Raw genomic sequence first — 22,103 nt, 5'->3', positions numbered from 1 at the left:
GGCCACACACGCGCACTGCAATCCATCATGCGAACTGTTCGATCTTGCGAACTGGCCCACCGGCTCTGCCCTTCCCTCTTGCCTGTTGCCTCTTCAGGTCTGATTAAGTTGAGCACGTTTTTCTGCTGTGCAGAAGACCTTCGAAATCTCCCATGGTGAAGCCCAGGTGGAACATGGCTGAACACAAGGGCCTATTACATTTGCAGTGATTCTTCACAAATGCAGAGAACAAGAAAGCTCCTTTATGTTTGTAGAAAATCTTTCAAAACCAAAGAGCAAGCAAGTTTCTTACATCTGAAATTTTTCTCTCAAGCTCCCAAATAAAGGACTTTTTTATTCGGAAATGGTAGAAAACTTTAATGTAGCTCTATGCATTACTCAGCATCAGAGTCATCTTCTCCTTTCTGGTTTAACTATGTGAGGTGCTGTTTCCCCCCACCCTTCTTCCCACTCCTATTTCAGTATGCCAGCAGGAACTTTCAAAAAGCAGGGGACCATTCATACAATGGCTAAGGAGCAGAGCCTTTCACAAGGTTGAGTGCCACATGGTCTCACCAGGGGAGATAACAAAGGGGCTTGTTCCAAAATCCATACGGTGTAATCCCTTTATTAGGTCAACTCAAAGATCACAAAAAATGTGCAAACTTTCTAGATCTCCAGATCTCTTAATCAGGCAGATGTTATAAAAAGCAGGTTTGTGGGGTATCGTTGAGGGGGGGATAGGAGGGGGGGAAGGCTGGCTGGACATTGTAATCAGGATGTTGGATGTTGTAATCAGGATGTTTGCATAGTCAGAGTCTTAAGATGATACAGAGGAGGACGGGTTGCAGACATGGCTCTGCTGGGTGATACGATGATTTCAGTGCACCTAGGACACAAGAGACTTGTCTGGCCTTCAGACTAAGTTTCCTCAGCGCCATGACTCTTGGTCATGATGGGACCATTGGTTGTGCCCGCAAGAACCTTGTGCCACCTAGAAGGCTAATAGGTTGAGGAGGCATGAGCTTTTGTAGGCAAGGCCATACTTTTCTCAAACCTATGCATTTTTTGCTGCTTTTGCTAAAAAGGCTTGCTACACAACAGATCTTCAGGAATTTGATCATAAGAAGTGGAATCTAAAATTCCATGTATTTCATCTGGCTGCATCAGAGAGAAAGGTGAAAAATGAGGCCTCCTCCATTGGCCAGGCCGGGAGGACCAGCTGCCAGTTGGCTCCTCCCTCCCCAAACTGCTGAATGTAGTGGCCAGGGTACCTGAGTTTGCTTGGTTTCTTCCTCTCTCTCCTCCCCTTTTTACTATTGCGTCTATTACATTGTAAGCCATTGTTTTACACCAGCCTTCTCCAACCTGGTGGCCTCCAGATGTTTTGGACTTCAACTCCCATCAGCCCCAGCCAGCACAGCCAATGGTCAGGAATGTTGGGGGTTGCAGTCCAAAACATCTGGAGGGCACCAGGTTAGGGAAGTCTGTTTTTACAAGGCACTGTAAACTGTTTTGGGAGCATTGGCAGAAAAGCAATCTATAAGGGCAATATGGTGAAAGAAAGAAAAGAAAGAAAGAAAGAAAGAAAGAAAGAAAGAAAATATATTCCAATTGCAAAAACTTGGCAGCTACATAAAACATTTTTGGTAACGTAGGAGCATATACAATCCTACATTTCTAACCACTACATTAGAAACTAGGCGATTCCCAGTTGCTGTCACTACTTACAAAGTCAACATGGCTGATCCTCCACAACTCAGGCAGGTCCTGAAACTGCAGAAACATCTGCCGAAGGCTGGTGACATTAATACAAGCCAAGACAGCCTAGAGGAGAAAGAGAATCTATGTGATACAAGGAGAAAGCTGACCAGGGATAGAGTAGAAGAGAGAATTTGGCACTTGCATTTGCAGCCATATATGAGGGGCCTCCACCCATGAAACAGGGTTAAAGCACTTCAAAGCCAGTGGTTGAGAAATGGTACCCTGTGCCACAGTTTCTCTGCCCTTGACACACAGGGTCACCTGGTATAGAAGGTAAAGAACAACAGCCCTTGTCGATGCCTCAGAGCATTTACAGAGTTAGATGTACCTAAGCCCATCAGCAGGCAGATCTACCTCTGAATAGAATTGGGCTGTTAAAAGTATGGGTGCCATTTCCTCATGAGAACTTAACAACCCGACCAACTACTGTGGTTGCTTCCACATTACGGTTCTCTACCACTGCTGATGCATTGCTTTTCTGCAATCAGCTGGAAGCAGAATTAAAATAGAGGTTCCACACAGCAATTAATATAGCACTATATGAACTAGCAATGCCCATTCCCATGGCCATGATTCTCATATAATGTTTATGCAGAAATAAGCAATTTTGCAATGCCCCCCTGAAGCTTTAATTAGAAGCTTCCTCTTTGTGACTTCTGCCTCTGTAATGGCTTCCTGTTCAGCAGGGATGTGGCATACCGAATTACCCCTTAATTGGTCCTTAGGTAGTCAGCTCCTGCACTCTGGGAAGAGAAGGTTGTAGTTACAAGTTTCCTCTCATTAATGAGAGGACTAGCACTATTTCAAAATAAAAAATAAAAGGGAATTAATGTTTTCCTTTTAATTGTGAAATAATGCTAGTTCATAGTTGGGGGGGACGACTTTACTTAAAGCCTGTCCCTGCCATTGAAAGCCAGAACTAGCTAGTTAAAGGACAATTCATCTGTAATTCCACAGCCACACTGAGCGGGAAGCAATCAGAAGCAAAAACAACAAGAAGGAAGCTTCTCACTAAAGGCACAGTAGTCCAGAGAAGCTTCAATAGCACTTCACCAGCCTACATTGGACAAGCTGGTGCAGTGGCATTTTACATTTTTTAAAAGTGCTGGGATGCAACAGGTTGGCAACAATGACATCTTGATTCTCTATAAAAAGTGAGAACTAAGGGCGCAAATTTCAAACTAAACAGTTAGCATGGAAGCAAACCTGTCTAGTAAGGGTGTATGTGTACATCTTACTTCACTTTGGGAGTCAGGCCTTTGTGTTACAAATAAGTAAATAATCAAAAATGTCCATCAAGAGAACTCAAAATCCGCATGGAATAAATGACCAGAGTTGATAAAAATATGCAAATATTTAACACACATCATTTATACATTTAATTTATTCTTGTTTCAGGATTGGCTGGGGATAATAAACTGCCTTCTGAATTATCCGTACTCCCATCCTTCTGACTAGCTTACCTTGGGCAAGTAGTAGAAGAGTGGCCCAATCCATAGCAATACAACCAGGACAACAGCACTGGTGAAGAGGCCAGAAAGCTGTGGGCAAGGAGGGCTGGTTAGTCATGGCAAAGTTAACCAAAGCCACATTAGGCCCACTGGGAACCAAGCAGCCTTGTCCCTTCTTAGCTCTACATAGCTAAGCTCTACACAGTGAAGTAGAAAACACCAGTGATACCAAATAAAGCAGTAGGTCTTTATTCATCGTTATGCTAATTAGCCAAAGAAGGGGTGGGCAACAAGCAGCCCATGGGTCGCATATGCCCTCCCAGTCTTCTGGTGCCACCCAAATTCGGCAGCATGGCAGCAAAATAAAACCAGCAGTTTGCTGCCAAATTTTGGCCGCGTACCACTACTTTAAAAGGCCAGATTTAGTGGTAGCGGCAGGAGTGTGACCTGAGGAGGCTCCAAGGGGTTGAAAGTAGCCCCCAGATACCCCAGAGTCACTCACCCCACTCTAAAGAGTAGAACTCCAGCTAAATTGGGGCTCTTACCCAGGTCAGCCTTGAATATACGAGTATAATTAGGACAATATCAAAATGATGCGGGAATGCACATACCACAGCACTTCATATAGCCATGCCTTGCTGATCAGCAGCCAAAGCTCACAGCCTCCCTCTTCACAAAGATCTTTTTTCTGGGCACAGGCTCTGTGCCTTTAACAACTGCATGAGAAGGAGATGACTTTTCCCCCAGCTTGGAGACACAGTGATAGTAAAATGTTATGCCTGTTGATTGCTGCCTGTTAAAGCCAGGCAGCCTCTTTAGTAAAAAGCTGGCAATCCTTTTCATATTTCTGAGTGAGCCTGAACCTCCAGCTCAGAACTAAGTTTGCCAACTATTTTTTCCAGCAGGGCTCCCGTGCCTTTAACAGCTGCATGGCGAGCAATTCCAGCAGCTGAAGCTTTTCAGTATCTTTTTGCCAGGAAGATTGGTCTCTGCTCATTGTACAGCTATTAAAAGCACAAGAGCCCTGCCAGGAAAAAAAGTTGTCGGCCTTGATCCCAGCAGGCTATTGCTGCTGCCAATGCCTCAAATCCAGCCCTAGGCCAACACTTTTCTTCCCCCTGTCACTGGTATCCTATGCCCAGTGCTTTGCCCTTCCTTTTATTTCTGTACCTGCTGGCCTTTTTGCCTCTTGTTCTTTCTAAGCAGTGAAACCAAATGTATCAAGATGGTACTAGGCAAGGCAAGCTCTAGCCAAAGTGCTGCTGAGACATCTACCTAATACAGAGCCAGCTCAAGACATTTTGCTGCCTGAGGTAAACAACAAGATGGTGTCCTCCCCCCACCCCCCCCATACAAAAGCCAACCAGACTGGCAGCTGAATTTTATTTCAACACTTGTGATGGGTCAGTGTCCTCCACTGCACCTGAGGGCAGCAGGCTAGCATAGGGGGCGCAGGGCAGGCTAAGTGTCACACAAAGTGCTCTGTCCTCCCTCCAACACCTCACCGTCACTCCCCATCCCCTGGCATCTGCTGCCTGAGGCAGCGGCCTCATTCTGCCTAATGGTAGGGCTGTCCCTGGCCTTATACCTGTGTGTATCCACCAGCACTCTCCAAAATGTTGGTTGTAGCCAGCGTGGCTGAACTGGGAAAACAGGTGAACAGGGAGGAAACCAGGTTTGAGAGGCCATGAGCCAATAATTCCTGTGGGAGGACAGAGGAAGGTAAGGTGAAAGCAGGTTCTGATCTGGTTGAACTAGAAGTGGTCCTGACACAAGGGAAGGGGCTGGGCTGGGGGCTAGATGAAGAAATGAAATGGGGTATGAACTCTCAAGCTAAGTCTACACTGCAAACAGAAACCCGTTTTAACCCGGTTTACTGTCATGGGTTCCCACTCCCCAAAGAATCCTGAAAACTGTTTGTGAGGGTACTGGAGTTCACAAAGATCCCCAGAAATACCTCACAAAATTTTAGTTCCCAGGGCAACTTGGTTGGAGAGGCAGGTGGGAGTGGGAGCACATGGAAGCTATGGCAGGTAGCTCAGTTTAGCTTTGCTTGTTATCCTGGATCTACTACAGGGGGGCTGGAACTGAGTGTACAAGTGATGTTGTTGATGCTTGGAAGATCTCTGCCAAAGACTGTTCAAGCAAAAATGAGATGTATCCCCAGGACATCACATTGGGGAAGGCTGCCTTAGGGGGTGCAGAAAGCTTGTCGGGGGATTGATGGCAGAAACAGCATCAATTTGGCCTCCTATGGTACCTCAAGTGTGGCTGAAAGAATATGGATAGTACATGCCATGATGACTACCATAGAAACGTCTAGAGCAGGAGTGTTGAGCCTCAGGCCTGTGAGCAAAATCTGGTCCACCTGGGGTCCCAATCCAGCCCTCTAGGATTTCTGCATATGTCCACGCCCTTTCCACTGCCCCTGCCCCCACCCCTTTTCCACGACTGCCCATTGTTTGGTGGTTTCCTGGCTTTAGCACAGTCCCCCCCCTTTCTAAATTTCTGAAATGCCTCACCTAAGGCTTAGTTACTGGCAGTAAAAGCAGTAAGCTAAAATAAGCTAAAATAAGCTGGTATTTTTGGTATCCCCACCCCACCCCGCTCCTGTTTTGCCTTTGGCTCTGCCCACCACTGGATTTGGTCCCCGAGAGCCTCTCCAAAATTGAATTTGGCCCTCGAGCTGAACAAGGTTCAACACCCCTGTTCTAGATTGCTCCACAGTCCTGAACTGGTTGCCATGTGAAAGCTGCCCTTTGAGGCACAAGCATTCAAGGTGGAGAGGGCAAGAATGGGAGAGCCCTTTACTCCTGTGTCTCTACAGTGCTCTGCCCTATGTGCCTAGCACTGGCTCCCCGATGCATGGCAGCATACAACACATGTGACACCCACTGAAGCCCAGAGGGAAGCCACATAGAGGTGTGACTCTTGTTTTGCTTCTTCCTTTGGTGACAAGCCAGAACTATGAGTCAAAAGCAAAAGCCAATCTCGGCTGGGTGGTCAGATTATGGTTCTACCTGTGGTGGTTGGATTTCCAAAGCAGATACTGGGGAAGTGGGGACTCAAGGAAAGCAGGCTTGAGAAGCAACAGTGGGGGGACAGAATCCTTGCTGGAAGTGCCCAGTTCTACCTCCCCACCCCAAGGACAGACCCTAGCTCTCCAGGCTGGGCAGGACTGGTGTCAAGGGTAGGCATAGTTGGGCACCTGCTGAGGGCCCACACCCCAACAGGGGCCCACTGACAACAGCCTGCTAGACTTGCTCCTCCTCTTCACCATTGCAACCTGGTTATTCACCTGCCTCTTGCTCTGGGCCTGACAACAGTGAAGGTGGGGAGGAGGAGCTGGAGATGCCACGGCCTCCTTGCTCACTGGCTCTTGGTCTGTCAAGCCAGCAAATGGAAGCAATGACGAGAAAGAGGAGGAGGAGCAAGAGCAGCTGCTGACAGTGGTGGGGAGAAGGGAGACTCATTGAGGGAGGGGTCCCATGGAGGGTGTCTTGCCCAAGGGCCCTCAAAATCCTGGAGCCGGCACTGAGGCTGGGCACACACCTGGTTGGGGTCAATGACATAGTGGTGCTTCTCAGCGTAGATCATGGCCAGGGACACCGAGATGGCGTAGGCCACGAATGTGAGGGCCACCGTGTCACCCAGCACTTGGGGCAGCAGATGCAGGGCTGGGAGCTGGGGCTGTGGGAACCTGCATGAAAGAATGGTGGAATGGGCATCACTATGTGCTGGGACGGAGGTAGTCCCCTACCCCTCCCCAACATTCATCCCCAGGGCCAGCTTGGCTGCCATGTTAGGCCAACAATAACAGGGTCAGGCCAAGACAGGAAGCTGCTGTCCTGTTGCAATGCCAACAGGGCGGCATGGCCCATAGTCGGCATGAAGCATGGGAGAAGAGGGAGAGAGAAAAGGCATCTTACCCTGCTGGGAGGTGTCCAACAATCTGCACGTTGTAGTGAGTGTTTAGGGAGGAGGCAAAGCAGATCCCAGTGGCCAGCAGTACCTGTCAAAGAAGAACCAATACAAGAGAGTAAGTCCAAGGAGCGTTGGCTGCGTCACCTTTCAAAGAAGCCCCCCAGTGCCATCTCCAGGACCTAGAGGGCCCTTGGGCAAGACACCCTCCATGAGCCCCCGCCTTCAGTGAGTCTCCCTTCTCACTGCCATTGTCACCAGCAGCTCTTGCTCCTCAGCCTCTTTCTCAGTATTGCTACCACTTGCTTGCCTGACAGGCCGAGAACAAGCGAGCAAGCAGGCTGTGGCATCTACTGCTCCTCCTTCTCACTGCCACCGTTATCTCAGCAAGGACGAAGGCAGGGGAACAAACAGGTTGAAATGGTGAAGAGAAGGGGCAGGTTCAGGGGGCTCTTGTCAGTGGGCCCCCGCTGGGGTGTGGGCCCTTGGCAGGTGCCCAACCATGCCTATCCTTGACAACAGCCTTGAACCCCCTCATCACCTTTGAAAGCAACTGCTGTAGCTGTTGTTACCAGGATGCCCCAAATGTGAAATCTTCTCAAATGTATTGCCTTATCTCTCAAATGCACTTCATTGTGAGGGGACATCTCACATCTGTCAAGGCCTCCAAATATTACAAGAATTAAGGCCAAGTTGGATTAACAAGGGGCACTTTTATATGCCAATCGGAGCAAGTAGGTATGTTTGTGTATGTGTGTTTTTAAGGGAAATCAAGTAGTACATAAGATCGCCTGGGCATGTTGCAAAGTTTAAATGCAGAGTTTTCACCAGTCTGGTTTTCCTACAGTGAAGCTTGGGTGTGTCGTTTCCCCAAATCTATAACCTCCCTTGCCTATTCTATCCTCTCTTCTTTGTCTCTGTTATCCCTGATTATATTTATATAGCACGGGCATGAAGTCTCTTTCTACCCAAGGGCTGAATTCGTTTCAGAGAAGCTCTAGGCCGTCATATTCCAGCAGTGCATGGGGTCAAAGGCAAAAGGGGTGAGGCCAAAATACCAAAAATACCAGCGCGTTGTAGCTTCAACCTCTTCCTGCCAGTCACTAAGCCTTAGGAGAGGCATTTTCAACCTCCTGGTGGGGTGGAAGAGGGCAGGAAATTGTACAAAAACCAGGAAACCATCAAACGATTGGTGGTGGGGGGAAAGGGGCATGACCATCTGGGAAACCCTAGAGGGCTGGATTGGGACCCCAGGTTGGCCAGATTTGACCCCCAGGCCCAAGGTTCTGCACCCATTATATCACAACGATTCCAGGATGTGCCTTCCATGGGCAAAGGAACTCCACTCATGGAAGCAACTTCTGCTCGATTTGGGGAGATCCCCCTTCGCCTCCTTGCACCACAGCTCACCCCATTCAGCAGGGTCCCTGAACCCCTGTGCAGCATTTTCAGTGGGCTGGAAGGTCTGCTGTTGCGAGGAGAGGGTGGGGAATTCTGCTTCTGTCACCTCAGGCACGTCTTCCTAAAACTGAATCCGACCCATAATTTTCAAACCCTCTGCTAACCTCAAAGATGAAATCCGAAATATACAAAAGAAATATGAACAGGTTGACTGAACTGACTCAATTTGTAAACGTAAATTGTGTATTTCCTTTGCATGGGCCCATCAGGTGGCTTGATGCTGTAAGACAGGGCAGAGCTGCCTTGGTTAAGGCTTCTCACGTACCATGATGATCTCTCCTGGGATGGGGACCCTCATCCGGCTACGGTAGCGGTTGTTGATCTCCTTGATGGGTACCAGCACAGCCAAGCAGAGGCCTGAGATGAGCAGTTCAGCTATGTTGGTTAAGGGCAAGGCTTCCACGACAGATGCCAGCGTCTAGGGAATAACACATGAGATGTGAATCATCTGGCACAGCATTCACAAAGGGAAGCCAGGTCTTCTGTCAGAGGCATAGATTGGAATGCTTTTAGCAGCCTGGGAAGAAGAAGCAGCTATGCTGCTTGAAATCTTCCAGCTTCAATCAACACAGGCATTGGCAGGCTGATTCAGCATATCTGATCAACCACAAAACTTTGCCTAAAAGCACCATGCCGGGGGTGGGGGTGGGGGGTATTTCCAGCTATAAGAAAATATATATTCATCTTAGCCCAGAGAACTGATATCTCCCATGTATTACATCCAGGAACAGGTGGCTAGGAATAAGAAAGACATTCACCCTCTGAACTTATATTTCTGGTGACTTCAGAAGCAGAGGCCTGTGGGGCCCCAGAATGCAAATTTGCATACCTTAAAGATAGTGAAGCAGCCGTCAGGCCGTGGTAGGGGCAGGCCCAATAGGCTCTGGACCTGAGACACTACTACATGCAAGGCAGCACCACTGGTAAAGGCCTTGACAACAGGCTCCGAGAGATAGGTGGAAAGGAAGCCCAAGTGAAGGGTAAACATCAGTATCTAGGGAAGAGGAGGAACATGTCAGCACTAGCTACATGAAGAGCAGATGTTCCCTGAACCAGGATTCTGTGTCTGCTGAGATTCTACTGGTAGAAAAGCTGTAGAATATGGCACCGGGTGTGTAACTGTGTTTCTTCAGCTTGCATCATCCTCATCATTTTATTTAATGCAACTTTCTAGTCCTTACGGTTACAGGTGTAAGGTTGAAAGTGTGTGGTCTAGGCCTAGTGAAATCTCAAAAGCCAGAGGAGTTACTGAATAAGGTTCCTAGAGGGCAATGCTACAAAGTTTTAGAATCCCAGCCCTTGACATCATTTGGATCAGAACTTTTAAAGAATAGACAAATAAAACTGGCTGTTCTCACAATGCACAATTAATTGACGGGACTCACTGCCATGAGATGCGGTGATGGTCACTAGGATAGATGGCTTTCCAAACGGATCAGTCAACATCATGGAGGGCAAAAGCTGTCAGCCAAGATAGCTAAGAATGACGTTCAGAAGGGGTATACCTCTGACTTATCAGCTCTTCTTATCGGCCGAACGCACCCTACAAATTCTCACAGCATGACCACCCTGTCAGCGTTCCAAGCCTCTGGCTCATGCCCTCTTGTGAGCCCGCCTTCTCTTGTTCTACTAGGCCTCCTGAAAGCCCCTCAGGCCCATCAAGTTCTGGCAGCACCCCCTGACTCACCATGAGGAGCCCCACGAGGAAGGCCATGGCAGCAGCCACACCAATGCGTTGGCCTTCCAGCAAAGCCACGTCATCGGGGACTGCTGTGCCATTCGACTGCTGGGGTGCAGGGACCAGACGCTCCACCACAGAGCCCGTCATCAGACTGACCACAGCAAAGGTGCCTGCGGAGTAGGAAGGGGTACAAGGGAGAGAGGAACTATTTAAATCCCTGTGTACCATCCTGAGTTAGAGGTCACAGTAACACCCATTCGTAAGCCCCATGTTGCTATACCAACAGCGACAGTGCCACCCATTCCTACTGAGAGACAGAAGCAAAGCCATTCCACCAACCCCGCTGAAAGAATTACCTTTTTTCTCTTCCCTCCCCATTCCTTTTTTCTTGCATGACATGTCTTTTTAGACTGTAAGCCCGTGGGCATAGACTGTCTTGTTTCACTAATTATATGTAAGCCACTCTGGCAGCCTTTTTGGCTGAGGAGAGGCATAAGAATACTATGAATACATAATACTTCCCACTGATCTCTCCACATTCAGAGAGCTGAAAAATCTCCACTCTATCCCAGAGCTACCCCATTCTATCCCAGGGTTGAGGAATAATGACTAGGGGTGCTTCCAGATAGAGGGCTCCCAGCGCTACCCATCAAAAGACGCTGTGCAGCTGATCCGTCTTTCCCTCCTTAATGGATTTAGAATCATAGAATAGTAGGGTTGGAAGGGGCCTACAAGGCCATCGAGTCCAACCCCCTGCTCAATGCAGGAATCTAAGTCAGAGCATCCCTGACAAATGGCTGTCCAGCCTCATCTTGAACACCTCCAGTGTGGGAGAGCCCACCATCTCCCCAGGTAATTGGTTCCATTGTCATATTGCTCTTACAGTCAGGAAGCTTTTCCTGATGTTCAGCCGGAATCTGGCTTCCTGTAACTTGAGCCCATTATTCCGTGTCCTGCACTCTGGGATGATCGAGAAGAGATCCTGGCCTTCTTCTCTGTGACAACCTTTCAAGTACTTGAAGAGTGCTATCATATCTCCCCTCAGTCTTCTCTTCTCAAGGCTAAACATGCCCAGTTCTTTCAGTCTCTCTTCATAGGGCTTTGTTTCCAGTCCCCTGATCATCTTTGTTGCCCTCCTCTGAACCATCTCCAATTTGTGCGGGTGGGGGTAAGAAAAAGATGGATGCAGCAGTAGGAAAACATGGGAGGGTTACCAGGGGAAGACAATGTCATCTGCCCCCCCCCCCTTAAAAGTCCATATTAGATGCAGGGTGATTGCACCATAAAAGCCTCACCTGGAAGCACCCAAAGGCCCTCCAGTAAGCTCTATGGCAGCGGAGGGTTTTGCCCCTGGGTGTGCTGTATCACTCAGCACTCAATGCAATGTGGCAGAATGTTAGCTCAGCCTTATGAGCAACCATAGGTTGGGTTTGGGAGAGTTCTCACATTTCAAATCTGCTCAGGTGATTCCTGAAAGGTCCCCAGATCTGAACTTGAATTTTGATGGGTTTGTAAGTTCTGAGTGAATGTTTCATGTTGGGAGTGAATTCCAGCTTTTGGTGATGCTTGTTAAGAAGGGGCAGAGTAAATCTATTTCTGTAAATGTGCCCAGTTTAAATGGATTAGTATTATTATTAACAACCATCATTATAACAGGTAGTGTATGTGGGGCAAGATGGACTCCATACTGAACCCCCGAAAGATGGGACACACTGCAACCCCCTATGACAGGGATGGGGAACCTGCAATCTTCCAAATGTTGTTGGACCACAGTTCCTATTGTCCCTGAGCATTAGCCATGGTGGCTGGGGCTAATGGGAGATGGAGTCCAACAACATCTTGAGGACACCCACTTCCCCACCCTTGCTTCCCTACAAGAATTCCTGTCTGTCTGGGCTGGTCCAAATGTAGCACTGGTGGGGAACAAGTTTTGTTCTCAATGAAACAGTGTCTCCAAGTTCTGGGCATTACTTTTCCCTGCAGAGGTAAATAGCAACCATTCACCTATATGGGAGAAAATAAAATGGTGCACTGAGAGATGCTGTTGGGGTGGGGATGGAGCTACGGTTGCTTCCTGCCCTTGGTGATCCCATTTGTTAAGAATTAAGCATTCATCTATCTGCATAGCCCTGCCTCTTTATTTGCATATCCTCATCCTGGTTTCTGTTTCTTGGTCATGCTATACTGTGACAGAATGCTTGAGACCAGTGTGTGTGTAATATACATATACATTGCATATGTACATCTGCATATGGATACAGAGAGAAAGATCACATAGGGGAGAAACAAAATTCTCAAGCCGTGCTGATGGTGGTCTCTCCCTGCCCCAGAACGTTTGACAGGTATATGGGAAACTCCCTAGTAAGGTGCCATATCTGAAACACATTCATTAATTTATTCGTATTACTAATAGTATTTTATGGGTGTAGATCTGTGGGAGAACATTACTGCTGGGAGGCCAAGAAGACTACCCCCACAGGCCACAGAGGGCTACTGCGTCCTGACTGAATCTTGTAGTACGCTTACCTGTGGACACATGGCGCCCGGTGCCAAAGAGCATGTACAGCAGGGCAGGGAAGAACGATGTGTAGAGCCCATAGACCGGCGCTACTGAGGTGAGCAGGGCAAAGGCCATTCCTGTAGGAAGAGCAAACAGAAAGAGCTGTATAATCCCCACTGGCCGGGAGGCCAAGTGTAAACAACCGGTTGGGACAGGAGTGCTGACCTCTAAAAACACACGCTGTAATTATTAGGCCCCACTCTTCTGCCAAAGGGCTACCAATGCCATTGATGCCTATGAGACAAGAGAACTGGCAATGGGAAGTAACTGGGCCTTATGCCCCTCCCCAGGGTTGATGTCACAGGTAGACATAGTTGGGGCACCTGCCGAGGGCCCACCCCCCAGCAGGGGCCCACTGACCAGAGCCCCCTGGACTCGCTCCTCCTCTTCACCACTGCAACCCACTTGTTCCCCTGCCTCTCGCTCTGGCCCAGACAACGGTGGTGGTGAGGAGGAGGAGCAGGAGATGCCCCGGCCTGCTTGCTCCCTCGCTTTCTGCCTGTCAAGCCAGCAAGTGGTAGCCATGAGAAAGGTAAGGAGGAGCGGCTGGTGACAAGGAGAAGGTCGCTTCACTGAGGGAAGGGGCCATCAAGGGTGTCATGCCCAAGGACTCACAAACCCCGGAGCCAGCACTGCCCCCACACACACACGTGTGCGTGGTCTCCTCACTGTATGTTACTGAAGCGGAGAAGGCCGTTGCCATGACTATGCGGCAACGATGCCACTCAAGACACATAGGATCCAGCCCTGAATTAGAGTTGGTGGAGTAACATCCTAAAAAGAGTCAGGGACCTCTCGAGCCCACCCATCTTTGAGCCTCTGTGGAGTGTGTTTCCCCTACCACCAAGTAGCTACATCTGGAATCAGCGGTAAGGGCTTCAGGTCATAAGGAGTGACTGCTGGGCTTCCCAGCCTCTAAGTTTAGAAAACAAGCACCTCCCTGTTCTGGGCCTCAAAAAGAGTAGCTGCAGCTGAGACCTGGCTCAGAATAAGTCCTCAAGATAATGAAGGGCAGGCCCAAAACATTTTGTTGCCTGAGGCAGATGGCATCTCCCCACCTTGCTATTCCATGTACAAAAGCTGACTAGAGTCACTGGCGTATCTTATTTCAATGCTGGTGACAGGACAGCATCCTCCACTGCACCTGAGGGCAGCAGATTAGTTTAGGGGGCACAGAGCATGCAGCCCTATCCATTCCATGCCCCTTGGCATTGCTGCCTGAAGTGGCCACCTCACTCTGCATCATGGTAGGGCCAGCCCTGTGACAAGGCTACCTCACAATTTTCACAAACACAAATTTAAATGGAAGTCTTCCGCCTCCATATGAAACCCTTTCCCCACAATACAGTATACCGCATGGGATCCAAGCACGAGTCTTCCCTTCCCTCTTGGAACAATGGAGAGAAATCCAGGACTCCTAATCCACCCTTATTCCTGCCCTTATTATAAGTCTAGGCAACCTGAAGTCCTGCTTGGCTCCCTCTCAGACAACAGGCTGCACTTTCCTCTCCTAGTCACTGAGCCAGAGCATGTGTTGCAACTGTACGGAACATACCGTTTGATGAGATCCCAAAGATATGGTTCCTGTTTTATTCACGGTGTGTACCAGTTTTTGTATACACTCAGAGCCTAAGTACATGTTAATACAAATGCATGTTTTAAGAAGGCAACATGACCCAACCTTGATGGATACTTTTGCTAAGCAAAAAAGCTTGGGGAGAAGGTGATTTCGAGCAGAAAAATGGCTGGAGGGAGGGAGTGCTTAACCCTTTAATCCCCTGCTGCTTCTCTGCTTCAAATCAGCCCACCTCAACTATCCGTCCTTCTGTGGGTTTCCAAATGTATGTAAACCCTCATCAGTTCCTCCCAAAGCTGCATTTGCTTCAAAAAAAGTAGTCATGTGGGGTTCATTACACATATTTAACCACAGCTAATACCAAAAATTACATGGCAACCATGTCAATTTGGCTGGTACAGTGCAGTCTATGTTAACTGGGCTGAGTCCAGACAGCAGCTCCCTTCTCTCTGGTAGTGCCAAATGGGAAGTAGAGGGAGGGTGAACCTCTTGCAAAGAGATACCAGCTAGCACAATGCCAGCCCAATCATGAGGCAGGAAATTGGGAGGGGGTCTGTTTTAAGGGTGGCAAAAGTTGGACAAGAGCAAGGTATTATCAGATCATAGTATAGAGGTGTTTGGCTTATATTTTTGTTTTGCAGGGTGTTTGTTGGGTTACAGCAGCCTTTCCCAACTTTATGATTGGAGGGCACATCGGACTACGATCCCCATAATCTCCAGTGGACAGATTGGCTGGGGATGATGGGAGTTGTGGTCCAAAACATCTGGAAGGTGCCAGGTTGGGGAAGACTGGGTTACAGGGAAACCCAAGAAAGAGGAACCTACAAAGAGGGAGCCCTCAACTCATGGAAATATGTGGAGTCACCTTCCAGATGCTGCTGGGCATGGGCATACAATGCCAGTTTCCTGAAGCAGTTGCTCTAGGGTAGCACCATCGTGTCTAGGGAGACACCACCTTCGGAAAATTACTCTAGGATGCCTGTGTGCAATGCTCCTGCTGCTCCTGGCATCATCTTCAAGCCTCCCCCTGCCCTGTTTCCCAGCACTGCGTCCCAAGGAGGAGGTTGTCCTGATAAGGGATGGGGGGAGGGAGTACAGGAGGCAGGGGGGAGAAGGAGCCCCATCCAGGGTAAGTGGCAACGTAGCCTTTTTCGCCAAAGTGCCAAAGGGAGATCAGCCAGGTAGCTGGACCAGGTGTGTCGAACCTCAGGTCAAAATCCAGCCTGCCTGCGCTCCTAATCTGTCCCTCCCAGATTCCCCAGATGGCCACATTGTCTTCCCACATCACCAGGTGGTTTCTGCTTCTTGCCCCCCAACCACTGATCGATCATTTGGTGGTTTCCCAGCTTTTGTGCAGCTTTTTCTCTATTCCCAAAGCTTGAGCTGCTTCTCCTATGGCTGAGTTACTGGGCAGGAAGAGCTTCAAGCTAGAATACGCTGGTGTTTTTTGGTACTGGGGGCTCTGCTCCTTTTGCCTTTGGCTCCGCCCACCACTGGAATGTGGCCCCCAAAAGCAGAATTCTGAAGCAGAATTCTGAAGCAGAATTCTGAAACAGAATTTGGCCCTCAGGATGAAAGAGGTTCAATATCCCTGATCTGGACTATCAGCTATCGGAGACTTTAGCATAGCCCCCGTGTGGCTTATTAGAGTCAAGCATTTTATGCTCAAAAAATCCCCACCTTGGAAGCAACTGTATCTCATGTTGCTGCTAATGTGTTTCTGAAATTTTACATTCTGAAAAATCTTACTGTTTCTAGAGTGACATTTTGCATGACAAATTTAAAAAACGCAGCGTCTCTTGGCACTGTGAAGATGTCCTGTACAGACTGTATAGCACAGACATTTTTGTGGGCTAGAACCAGTCTACCAGATGCAGGGTATGCCTGTTTGATCATGCATCTGATGAAGTGAACTCTAGTCCACAAAAGCTTATGCTACAATAAACCTGTTAAGTCTTTAAGGCGTCACAAGACTCTGTGTTGTTTTTGCTGCTGCGGGCTATAACACAGCCACCCCTCTGGAATTTAAAAAAAACAACTGCAGGATTTTGAAAGTGCCGTCTCAACATGAACACTAGCTCTCAGACAGCTAGACATTTGATATGATTATCTCCAGTCTTCTTTGATGGGTGGGGGAGACCTACGCCCTGGACGTTTCCTTCTTTTTCTCGATCAGAAGTCGGAGGAGGATATGCAAGAACAGCCCTGGCTAGGAGCTCACGGATGCAAGCTCCATTAACCCCAGCTGCCTAAGGCTGAGGTGGCAATGGAGGAAAAGAATCTCCACCTTAACAAGGGCAGGTAGGGCATGATTCCAACCTGGGGCCTCCAGGGCGGAAAGACAGCCAGGAGCTAAGGTTTTCTCTCTCTCTTCTTCTTCTCTATTCCATCACATAGCCGCAGCTTTCCTGCCCCAGCAAGAGAACCAGGCAGAGCAGAGGGAACAATTCCTAGTGCAAGTTGGACTGCCCAACCCTGTGCATGTTTACCTTGAAGCAAGTTCCACAGGGTCCAATGGGGCTTTCTCCCAGGTAGGTGTGCACAGGATCGCAGCTTTAGAAAGCTGGACAAATGGCTGTGTATTTGAAAGGAAGCTACAAAGCTGTTCAAGGATCTTAAAAGTATGTGAACCAAAGAGAGGGTAAAAGAGGAGTGGTTGGTTTGGAGGAGCAGAGATTGGAATGACAAGGGAGGGGTGGAGGGGGCAAGTCTCTTAAGGGTGTGCCTGGGACCAGGCAAAACCTAGGGGGAAGGAATGGGGGAAGGCAGACATGGAAAACCCAGTATAGGGGCAATGGAGAGCAAATCCCCAGGAAGGATGCTGGGGTGGTTTGGGCACAGAGATGCTTCGAGCCTCAGAGAGAGCAGGGGCATCCATCAGAACCTGCTTTAGGGAGCAGGGAGAGAGACAGAAATCTGAATTGCTGGGGGAGTGATGGGAAGTCTCTGAAGATGTTGCAGGAGGATAGCAGAAATCAGGTAGCTAAGACAAACTTGGAGAAAGGGGATAAAAACCTGTGAAGATCAGAAATCTTGGGAGACTTAGGAAGAGGAGAGATTCTAGATGAAGGGAAGGACAGATGTGGAGCAGGGGTGATGTCTGGCTGTGACATGGGCCCCCTTCCCACATTTTCCAAATAAACACCTTTTTGCTACCCAGCACAGTAGAGGCTTTCAGAAGGGAAGAATGGTCACCACTATTAACTGCAACAAACATATGCCTGGAAGAAGAAGAAGATGAAAAAACCTAGCTTCCCTGGATAACGTTCCTCTTCAGGCTTTTGTTGTGCAATGTGTCTTTTAGGACCACCATTGGCATTCAGTGCAGCTGTGTCCCTACACACTCACACTCACACACACAAACTCACCTTGTGGGATGTGCACAATGCCCACAGTTAGCCCTGCGACCACATCGCCCAGAAGCCACTTCTTGGGCTGGTACCTGGGCAGCCAGCTCCTGACAGGCAGCCTGCTTCGAAGTAAGTGCAAGGCGGCAGCCTTGGAGCACTGGCAGCCCCGGGTCAGCTTGCCTTTCAGCATCCCTGCCAGGCTGCTTTCGGGCTCTGGTGGTGCCCCGTAGCACTGCTGGAAGTGCTCCTCAGTGTAGATGCCACGGTACAAGGCCAAGCTGCTCATCCTGATGGCTGCAGGGAGGCAGGCAGGATGCTCACTGCCTGTCAACTTTTATTCCTGCCTGGGCTCGACTTTCCTGGCCAATCACAAGGCCTGGGTGGCTGGGATTCTCCTCCCTCTGGGAAGCAGAATGGGGTCTCGGCAGGAAGAGGGAGGAAGCTCAGGGTGCTAAGGATCAAACACAGGGCACTAGAGCCCCCGATGCCTCCTTGTGCCCTCTGAGTCAGCTCTCTAGGCTCCAGACACCTTGCCACGGTCCCTGATTACCAGATACTTCCCTAGCTAGAACAATATATTAAGCGGTCCCCTTGTTATCCTTGCATTTTCCTTGGAACCTGCTCTTATGAAAGACTTGGACTTTATTTTTATTTTTTGGTCTGTTTTAACATTAAAAAAACACAAGGGCCAATGCAAATATTATATCCCTCGTGAGTCATGACAACATAAATTTAATCAATGAGTACCCCCAAAAGATGTCAAATCCTGATGCTACATTTTGAGCTTAGGAACAGAGGAAGCTGCTTTGTACTGAGTGAGACCCTTGGCCCATCTAGCCCAGAATTGCTGACACTGACTGGCAGCAATGGCTCTCCAGGTTTTCAGGCAGGAGTCTTCCCTGGCCCTACCTGGAGAAGCCGGGGATCAAACCTGGGACTTTCTGCATACAAAGCAGGTGCTCTACCACTGAGCTACAGCCCTCCTCATCATGGGATATAAATGTCATTCTTAATTTAGGTCTTCAACACCTTGTGACACATCCACATCAAGTTGAATGTAGCCCATGAACTATGGGTGGCAGCCAGCCAGGGGCTTGATAAGCCTTGGACTACAAAAGCAGAGCTTTAAATCTCATGTACCTAGCAAGCTACTATACATGCATTCAGCTTGGTGGATCACTAATTGTGCAGTTCTGCTCAGAACACTTTCTGTCTTCAGACCTCAGACATTTTACCTAATCTGCTACCATGTATTAAATTATTTTCACTACCCGCATATTGCACTTCTATGGTCACTTGTACGGAAACCACACCGCTACTACATATTTCTAGCAGTGGTAGGCATATGCATGGAGAATCTCCACTGAGTGAAGCCATGCATATAACAAATGGATGTTCAACATTATGGTTCCCACATGGAATGCCCCACCACCACACACACACAAAAGAGTTTTTGGCAGCCTCCATATGGGGGGTGTAATTTTTTAATAGGCTCTGAGGGCTAAACGAGATGCAAGATGGGAGATCTGTGATCTGGTCTCTCCCTGGCCTCTTTTAAAACCAGCAGTAAAGTGGTCCAATCTGAATCCAAGCCAAGGATGGGGGGGGGGCTTAGCCTGTTCACCCATACCTTGGCTTCAGTCCAAATCACCCCTCAAAGCAACTATTACCTATGGCAGAGGTGCAGAATCTCTTTCAGCTTGAGGGCCAAATTCAACTTCAGAGAAGCTCCCAGGGGCCACATTCCCGTGTGGGCGGGGCCCAAGGCAAAAGGGGCAGGGCCAAAAATACCAGCCTATTTTAGCTTAACACTGTTACAACTGGTAACTAGGCCTTAGGACAGGAATTCAACTATCTTGAAGGGGGGGCTGCACAAAAGCCAGGAAAACACCAAATGATCAGTAGATGGGAGAAAGGATTGAGGCTCAGGAAGGGGGCGTAGCCATCTGAGGAAGCCCAAAGGGCCAAATTGGGACCAGTTGGACCAGATTTGGCTCCAGGGCCTAAGGTTCTGCACCCCTGATCTTCGCAGAAGGGAAAAGACCATCCGTGGCAAATAGAAGTTTTTGCGGGGAGTTAAATCGGGGCAATGACACAGGGGAAGGGCTAACCCACACCCCAACACCATGGCCCTGCTCTACATCAGGGGCCCGCATGGCTGTGTTTAAGCAAAATAAAATGAACATGAAAAACAATTAGGGCCTCCCATGTCCCTTCTAGTTATGTCCTGAGGTGTATGAATACATGAATGCTGTCAAAACTGTGGATGGTGAGAAATTCGTTCCTTTGAAAAGGCTAGAGCTTGGGATCATCTGACTGAAAAGATTAGCAGCGTTTTATTTAAGTATCAGGCTTGTATTCTGCCCTCCTTTTCCAAAACTGTAAAGCTCTCCCTTTTTATGTTCACAATCCTCCTGTGAAGCAACTTCTATATAGAGAAGTGCCCAAGGACAGCCAAGGAGCTTCAGCAGACATTTCAACCTAAGTCATCCACAGTCCAAGTCCATCCCACTCTCCATGGCTGCACCAGAATAGCTCTCAGCAGGGGTCAGGACAGAGCAAAGGAAGCTATGCCTTCGCACAATATGCCATTAACTTATGGAATTCATTGCCACAGGATGTTGTGATAACAACTAGCATATGACATTTTAGAAGGATGAGATAAATTCATGGAAAATAGATTTGTCAATAGCTGATGTCAGATAGAAATGGAACAGGCACGATTGATCACCAGGGAATGTGGACAAAACTCCAGGGATAGCCTCTCACCATGAGCCTTCTCTGCCCGTGAGCATACTTGGGGCATCTGGCAAGCCACTGTCAGTGTGCTGGGCTAGGTGTGCAGTGGCAGCCAGCAAAACAATTCACTGGCAGGAATTGCTGGTTGATGCTGTGGGACAATCGAAGGGAAAGAGTAAAGCCCTCTCTTATCGGTAACCATCAGAAGGCAGCAATGGAGGCTGTGGGTATCTCAGTAACATGCATGTATGTGGTTGCTGATTGACTAGCTGCACATACTCCAAGCTGCTGTCAGTGGGAGCTGCTAGCAAATTAGCAATCACACACCTGTGCTAGCCAGTTAGCAGTCCCATGCTTGCATGGGGCTGACTGAGATATTTGTTGACTCCACCGCTGTCTGTTCGCACTTTCTGATAACAACAGGTTTTTCCTTCCCACTCTGATAACTCTGCAGCATATTTGACCAAAGTGCAGCAAAATGGGGGGACTAGGGAAGCCTGGTGCAGCACTTAGAGCAGAGGTACAGAACCTCAGGCTTGGGGGCCAAATCCAGCCCTCTGGGATTCCCCAAACAGCCACATCCCCTTCTCCTGGCCCCATACCCTTTCCCCCAACCACCAATTGTTTGGTGGTTTTCCAGATTTTGTGCAGTTTTTTCCCCATTCTAAAGGGCTGAAATGCCTCTCCTAAGATTTAGTTACCTGCAGTAAAAGCTTTAAACTACAATATCCTGGCATTTTTTATATTTTGGCCCTGCCCCTTTTGCATTTGGCCCTGCCCACCACTGGCATGCTGCCCTAAAGAGCTTCTCTGAAGTGGAATTTGGCCCTTGGGCTGAAAGAGGTTCAAGACTCCTGGCTTAAAGTATCAGACCTGAGTCAGGGAGACCCAGGTTAAAATCAGCATTCAGCCCCTGCAGTTCCCCAGGTCACCTTAGGCTGGTCACTAGCTCCCTGCCTAAGCTACCTCGCAGGCTTTATGGATCGAGAGAAACTTATTCTACAGGGTATATGGTAAGGTACATGGATTGACTAAAAAGTGAACATGGAGGCTGTTCCAGGCACAGGAGCAGCATGGCAACAGCCATAAAATACCCAGCCAGCCAGCCATATTGTTCTAGTTCTGTGATGCATCGATCTTTTCACAGCTAGCAGGACTTTTGATTTATTAGCACTCTATTTGATCACTTTGAGGACTGTGTTGGTGACCAACTGCAGAGAAAGGGGATCAATAACTCCAACTTGGTAGAGAGTCATAGAATCTAACATGTGCATGCAAATGCAAGGCATTTATCAAAACCACACATCTCTATAAATGCATATATGTTCTTAAGAGGGCTGGGAACAATGAATCATCATTTCCAAACCACTGTGTAACAACAGTGAATTTTGTGGCTCCTTAAAGATGAGCAAATACATATTATGGAATAAACTTTAGTAGGCTGGAGCCCACTTTGTCAGGAGGGGCCGTAGCTCAGTGTGATAGAGCACCTGCTTTGCACACAGAAGGTCCCAGGTTCGACCCTCAGCATCTCCAGGTAGGTCTAGAAAGGAATCCTGCCTGAAACCCTGGACAGCCATTGCTGCCAGTCAGTGTATACTGGGCTAGATGGGCCCATGGT

At 48.6% G+C, this 22,103-nt stretch overlaps 1 protein-coding gene across 1 annotated transcript in view; it reads right to left on the bottom strand.

Annotated features, from left to right (window-relative positions):
* Window positions 1-18,029, bottom strand: part of LOC146353514 (solute carrier family 26 member 10-like) — a 30,636-nt gene extending 12,607 nt beyond the window's left edge. Inside the window, exons 1-10 of the mRNA XM_084836632.1 lie at window positions 17,762-18,029; window positions 12,784-12,894; window positions 10,264-10,427; window positions 9,406-9,570; window positions 8,842-8,994; window positions 7,124-7,206; window positions 6,747-6,894; window positions 4,783-4,896; window positions 3,207-3,284; window positions 1,711-1,806 (exon numbers count right to left, since the gene is read on the bottom strand). Of these exons, the coding sequence (XP_084692758.1) occupies window positions 1,711-1,806; window positions 3,207-3,284; window positions 4,783-4,896; window positions 6,747-6,894; window positions 7,124-7,206; window positions 8,842-8,994; window positions 9,406-9,570; window positions 10,264-10,427; window positions 12,784-12,894; window positions 17,762-18,029 (1,380 nt within the window). The remainder of the gene's footprint in view (window positions 1-1,710; window positions 1,807-3,206; window positions 3,285-4,782; window positions 4,897-6,746; window positions 6,895-7,123; window positions 7,207-8,841; window positions 8,995-9,405; window positions 9,571-10,263; window positions 10,428-12,783; window positions 12,895-17,761) is intronic.
* Window positions 18,030-22,103: the final 4,074 nt, after the last annotated feature.

The sequence above is a fragment of the Heloderma suspectum genome, chromosome 2 (assembly GCF_057233095.1).
Source record: "Heloderma suspectum isolate Gila_16-S chromosome 2, 16-S_ref, whole genome shotgun sequence".
Lineage (NCBI taxonomy): Eukaryota > Metazoa > Chordata > Lepidosauria > Squamata > Helodermatidae > Heloderma > Heloderma suspectum.
This window is presented reverse-complemented; position numbering and strand designations above follow the sequence as displayed.